Here is a 6,259-nt window from a genome sequence, read left to right on the forward strand (position 1 = left end):
TTCACGGCTCCACAGCGACGCGTTCGGCCTCTCGCTGGCTTCCTGTTTGGTTTCACCTGTGCCTGCTGTCTTGCATGGCTCCATGCCAGCACGCAGGAAACCTGACAACACGCCAAACAGGGGACATGCAGATATAGGAACAACAACACAAGGAACCTTGACCTGAAGGAAACAAGCCGGAGTTAGAAAGCGGCTCAATACTTTGGCGTTTTGCTGCTGAAATGTTGAAAGAGTGTATAAGAACTTTCCCCTCACGTGGCACCATGTCACGTCTCCATTTTTAACTCTTCTTCTACCCTTTCATTTGCAGCAGATATCCTAAACGATTGATCGATCACTTATCCTTCTATCTCTCCGTCGCAGACTGGCCTGTCAGGCTCACCGACGCATCTTCGTCTTGCCCAAGAAAGTAGAAGAAGAAGAAGAAAAAAGACTGCAGCTCCATGTCAGTCACTTCACATTGATATTTAGAGAGAAAAGCAGGAAGAAAGCTGAATATCACAAGAAATAAAGAGAAAGAAGCCGTGTTCCTCCTTCTTCCTCACAGATCCTGATGAAGATGAGGGTTTTAAACTCATGTGTTGGCCCAGATGATGAAGAGATGAAGATCAGTGTGTCAGCTCGTCACCTTGTCTCCTTGAAAAGTGTCTGATCAGGATAGCAGCAGGTGATGACATCATCTCCAGCACCCTGAGATGACTCACAGGTACAGGAAGCAAACGGAGGGGATTCTTTCTTAATTTCTTTCCTTCTGCTTCTTTCTAACTAGGGTCGCTTGATAAGTTCTGAGCCGGACACATATTTTGTGCGGCCCTGTCGTTTGGCCCCTCAGCTGTAAACGACCTTTGACAGGAACCTTCCTCAGGTGACAACATCACACTGGAAGTGGAGAAAAACCTCCGCCATACTCCTTCTACTTAACTCAGGACTTATCAATCAACCACTTTGTTTAACTTACTTTGTTATTTTTTCTTTACCTTTGAATTCCGTCTCTTTTTACTCTTCCTAACACACTCTTCCTCTCCCCTCACTCCTCCTTCTCTCCGTCCCTCTTCACTCCGCCGTGTTCGCCTCCATATTCTCCGCCAATTAATCCCGTCCACAGCGGAATCGTTAATATTCCGCTCCACTCGACTCGCAGATGTAAAAGCATTCTCAGCTGACACGCGTAATTACTGCGATGCGTCCCGGAAAGGTTTCCGTGTCTGAGCGCAATTTCAAATAAGCAGAGAGCCGCGCCGCTAATTATTGATAAATAAAATTAGTTTGGGAGAACTTTCAGGTGGGCGGGGCCGCGCGCAGGTGCCTATGTGTGTGTGTGACTGACCTGTAATCACCGAGAACAGCGGGGACTTAATGATGTTTTGGTCTGATGATCAAATTTCACATTTTCGCACAATCATTTTGGGCACCTGCGCAGAAAACAAAGCCTGGGCGGAAACTACCGGCCCGCAGGAACGACTAATGTGTGTGTGTGTGTGTGTGTGTGTGTGTGTGTGTGTGTGTGTGTGTGTGTGTGTGTGTGTGTGTGTGTGTGTGTGTGTGTGTGTGCGTGCGTGCGTAGCCACGGAAACTCCAGACACACACTGATTCAATAGTTTTGTCTTTTGTGTAAACTCACACACGAACACAATCACATGCACGCGCACACGTATACTTATTCAACTGTTTTTCCTTTTGCTGTAACGGTCTATCAGTCATACTCACACGCGCGCGCACACACACGTCCTCAATAGTTTGTAATGTAATTCTACGTTTGATGTTCAGTTTCTCTGTCTCTCACGCTCACACACACACGTTGATAAGTGGAGATGCAGCGCCCTCTGCTGGATTCTGTCAGTAAAGTTCCTATGTTGCATTTGCATGATCCTCGGACGTTCTGCTCTCCGAGGCCCATGACAGGTGGACACACACACACACACACACACACACACACACACACACACACACACACACACACACACACATAAAGAAAACGTGAAATAAAAGAAAACATTTCCCCCCTAACCGAAGCTCCAACGCCATGCAGTGTAATCGGGTGAACATCCGTAAATATGACACTTTTAAACAGATAACCAAATAAATCTGTTTCTAAATATGAGCCTGTTTGGCTTTGAGGCACTTCATGGCACCGAAAACTGAGTTATGACATTTCCGTAGGCACTTGAAGGCAGCATTGTCATGGTGAAGCCGCGGTCACCATGTGCATTGTGGGTAAAGCATGGGGTTAGTTGCGTAAACAGGTTGCAGGGCGATGGAGGCTGTGTTTCCCCCGGCTCCTCCATACACGCTCCCCCCGTAACGAGCTCCGATGCAGCGGATCACAGCCCTCGCTGCCCGCCGGGAGCTCCGGGTCTTCGCCTGCATGAGGAGCCCGACCCCCGGTGTGTGCCCCGTTCGGCCCCTCACCGGTAAACCCGCAACTCCAAGCCGGTGGCCGTGCAGGCTGAGGGGGCGGAGGGTCGAGTTCTTCGCCGGGCACGGACACAGACTGTTCAGCACCGAGCCGGGGAGCTCCGGTGCTCGGCCCGGCATCTCGGTAGTCGGGGTCCCGGATCCGCTCACATGGATCCGGTGTAAAGTCCTCATGTGGATCAGCCAGCTGTGGTTTGATCTCGACGTCACCTCAGAGGAGTTTGATAGAGGAGTGAAGCAGGTAAACTTACTACACTGAGAACTGGTTACTATGACTACACAGATAACAATACTGAAGAGGTAACAGGTCAAAGCCTTATTTATCATCTAAGGTCAACTATTCAAGAACCAAACAAGCCTCTGTTCCATCCCACAGTTCACTAGTTCCCTGTAAAGGTCACCAGTTGACACACACACACACACACACACACACACACAGAGTTCAAAAGGTCACGGCAATCCTGGAGAATTCACAGAACAATGAAAGATATTGTTTGAATCAGTAGCTAATATTCATATAAAGTGATTTTATAATTCCATATTGGCTGCAGTAGGGCGAGGTTTCAGATTGTTGTGCAGGACAATCCCTGGCGTTGATGTACGTCACCATAGCAACAGTGTCTGAGGTCATCTGTAGGCCACTTGCATGAGCTCTGCAGACGGTGGCCTCCTGCCTAGAGCTCCTTATGATCCAAATGTGATGTAAATGTAACAAATCGATCTATGATGTGTGTTGGTTATTTCTATTTTGAAAGGTGTCTGTGTCTTTGTTTTGCAGTAACACGCCATGAGAAATACACACACACACACACACACACACACACACACACACACACACACACACACGCACTTAGACCATCGTCCATGATTCTGATCACTAAATCGGTGTTGTTTGTCCGTCCCAGGCTTTGGTCCACGTTTCCAAAATGATGTCAACGGGCGACTATAGTGGTCTGAAGGGAATCGTCTCACCAGAGGTAAGCAGCGGCACACACACACACACACACACGGGTTTGGAGACGCGTTGACGTCGGGGCCCTGCCAGGTTTGGAGCCTCCACGTTGTCTTTTGTCTCCTCCAGATGGTGGATTATGTGGAGGAGAGGTGCAGCCGTCTCACCGACGCTCACAGACAGCAGCTCGCCATCTCCATGGATGACATCATATTTGTATTTCCTGAGGACGTGTCTGCAGTCTTGGATACACATGGTGAGTTTGTTGTTTTACGTGTTTGGATCAAAGTAAGCACATATTTCCACATTTCAATGCAAACATGATGCAATGACGGAACACACCTGCATTTCTTTACTTAAACCAACGTCTCCATAACATGAAGTGGACTTTCTTCACGTCTTCATGTTCTGCCGTCCCTCAGAGGACATCACAGGTTCACAGTTTGAGCCTTGTTCTTCTTTTCTTTGGCGTCTATTTTTACTTTCATCATTATTTCCCATTAGTCTCTCCACGTCTGCTGGATGAGACGAATCAGACAGTTTCAGGTCAAATCCCGCTGGTGTAAAGTCTCGTTGAGAACTCGTGATCTGGTGATTTGCTGGTGTTTGGGATGAGAGCAGAAGCTTCCCGCTGCTAAGGTGTCGATGCTCAAACGACCCCAAGTGTTTGGAGATCCTCCCTGAGATCCAAACCTTCCTGCTTCTCCTAACTCATCAGCTGGTTGGCGTCTGGTCTCTTTGTTTCTCTGTTAGGTGGAGAGTTCTGCTTCGTCACCCTGAGGTTCTGGCTGCTGACGGACGCCGACGGCCCCGACGACCCTGAGGCGTCGAAAATCTTCAAAATCGCCCCCAGTGAAGATGGAGGAGCGCAGAAGAGAATCGTGACTGCTGTCCTCGAGTGAGTACAAGAATCCGTCTGCGCAAACACGGGCGCCATGTGTGTGAATGTACGGATTAATGTCAAATCTTCCCTTTCCTCAGCTGTGACGCTCAGTGTGTGCAGGTTCTCTCTTGATTAAAAGCTAAATCTATATTTATTTGCCAAGATGTGCTGTTTAATTTATTTCTCCATATAGAGTTTATTGAAATCGCAATTAAAGTGAACAAATATTTACTCAGAGACTTAATTATATGTTTGCAAATGCTCCAAGTTAACTGCAGGCCCTCCAACATATGGCACGTCTGCCTGTGTTCGCTGGGCGGGTGAGCGAGCGAGCAAGCGAGAGAGCGAGCCGCCGCCACGACGGAAGAGACGGTGCAGCGGTGGCGGCGGCAAGTTGAACGTTTCTCCAAACATATGCAGAAGTTCTGCTTTACGACTTGTTTGTGCCCTTGAAGGATCCTTTTGGCAAGATGTTCCAAAATGTCGTGTGTGGGTGGGATGAGAGTTTGTGTAATATTTAATGCTTCGCTCTGTGAATTTAAAATATTTATTCCACCGTGGGGGGAGGAGAAGGGGCGAGGAGGGGGCGCAGGGGGGGGGGGGCCACTTGCTTCAAAGTAAGAGACTTATTAGTAGAAGAAGAAGTGGAACACACTGCAGGATGTGTTTCTGCGGAGTGGATCTATAGTTTCTCATTACAGGAACATAAATAGCCGAGCGGTGCTGCATGAATGTGAGACTCCTTATCTTGCTGTGGAGGCTCCGGCTCTGATTATTGTGGATTCCTGCTTCCTGTAATACTCGGAAGAGCAAACTGCTGGATCAGCCGGCGTGGAATTCCGTCTTTGCCCGCCTCTTTGACTCCTCGTGCGGGAACAAGCGCTGATGTGATGTTTCTCACTGTAAAACCAGGAGATTGATTCCCGCTCCCGGCGAGTGGAAACAGTCAAAGCCTCTTTCTGTTCCCGGCGGCTAATCCGGTCAGCGGCTGGACCACATGGCGCTGCTGCTCTACCTAATGCTGCTCTACCTAATGCCCGCCTATCTAGTTAGCCAGACTCACTAAGTTCCCTTTGTCTCAGGTCTTAGCTTCCTCGCTGGGGAAAGCTTGTTACACTTCAAATGTTATCCGCAGCTTGGCCCGATAAGGAGCCTGTGTTTGGATCTGCACCTCCTTTAGTTTCAAGGTGGGAGAAGAAGGAAAACTTTTGAGGCCGTCCCCCTTCTCGGTCAGGACTTTGAAGGTCCAGGTGTGGAATAAGAGCTGTAGGTGGTGAACGAGACTAAAGCTAAAGAGATACAAGCATAAACAAACACTTGACCTGAAATATGGAGGAGATGAAACCTTACAGTGGCCTGGTTTCCCCTGATGGAAACCCGAGCAAATAACATTAAGGAGAATTCAACTCTGACATGACATCATCTTTGCGGGAGTTGTCACAGTTCCTTCATCCGTCCCATCAGTCTGAGTTTGATGGTACGTCAGTTTGAGCAGCTGTTAATAATGTGACTGAACAAACTCCTCTCACATGTTCTCTTCCTTCTGTCAGGTTCAAGCGTGATCTGTCGAGGGGGGCGGAGCCCGAATGGACCGTCATCACCGTTTGGCACTGGAACTGGAAACTGGCCGAGTGATTCGGTAACGACGCCAAAGAAGAAGAAGAAGAAGAAGGAGAAGAAGATGGACTGTTGTATTTATCTGTGGAAGGCCACAGTCAGCTGGTGTTCAAGAAGAGGAGAGACTGAAGATAAGATGAAGAGAGCTGACCAACACATCCAGACCTCAGAACCTTTTTATAAATGAACCAACGATTTGACCAGTCGCCCTTTGACCCTCAGAGGGTATGCGTTCATTTTACCTCTACCTCAGGCCAGTGTGACGGCTGAACACGTTCCACTTCCTGCCTCTGACGTGTTCTTAACCTGCATGTATACGTGTAATGATCACTGCAGCTCTGTCATGTGACTTTGTGTGTTTGTGATGAATAAATTTGCCAGATCCTGGCACC

The 6,259-nt window shown here is 48.4% G+C and overlaps 1 protein-coding gene across 1 annotated transcript; it reads left to right on the forward strand.

Moving 5' to 3' along the window:
- The first annotated feature begins 2,226 nt into the window (after positions 1–2,226).
- LOC143000971 (m-AAA protease-interacting protein 1, mitochondrial) lies at positions 2,227–6,259 on the forward strand. The gene is made up of 5 exons (XM_076150492.1): positions 2,227–2,656; positions 3,321–3,392; positions 3,497–3,623; positions 4,121–4,265; positions 5,801–6,259. The coding sequence occupies exons 1-5, from the start codon at positions 2,312–2,314 to the stop codon at positions 5,883–5,885; spliced, it is 774 nt and encodes a 257-aa protein (XP_076006607.1). The 5' UTR covers positions 2,227–2,311; the 3' UTR covers positions 5,886–6,259.

The sequence above is a fragment of the Genypterus blacodes genome, unplaced genomic scaffold (assembly GCF_046128005.1).
Source record: "Genypterus blacodes isolate CSIRO-AG114 ecotype Tasmania unplaced genomic scaffold, CSIRO-AGI_Gbla_v1 ptg000052l_1, whole genome shotgun sequence".
In the NCBI taxonomy this organism is placed as follows: Eukaryota; Metazoa; Chordata; class Actinopteri; order Ophidiiformes; family Ophidiidae; genus Genypterus; species Genypterus blacodes.

Coding starts and splice junctions, on each gene's coding strand:
- LOC143000971 (XM_076150492.1), top strand. CDS start 2,312: ATGCAGCGGATCACAGCCCTCGCTGCCCGCCGGGAGCTCCGGGTCTTC. Junction 3,624..4,120: donor TGCAGTCTTGGATACACATG/GTGAGTTTGTTG, acceptor TTTCTCTGTTAG/GTGGAGAGTTCTGCTTCGTC. Junction 4,266..5,800: donor ATCGTGACTGCTGTCCTCGA/GTGAGTACAAGA, acceptor TCCTTCTGTCAG/GTTCAAGCGTGATCTGTCGA.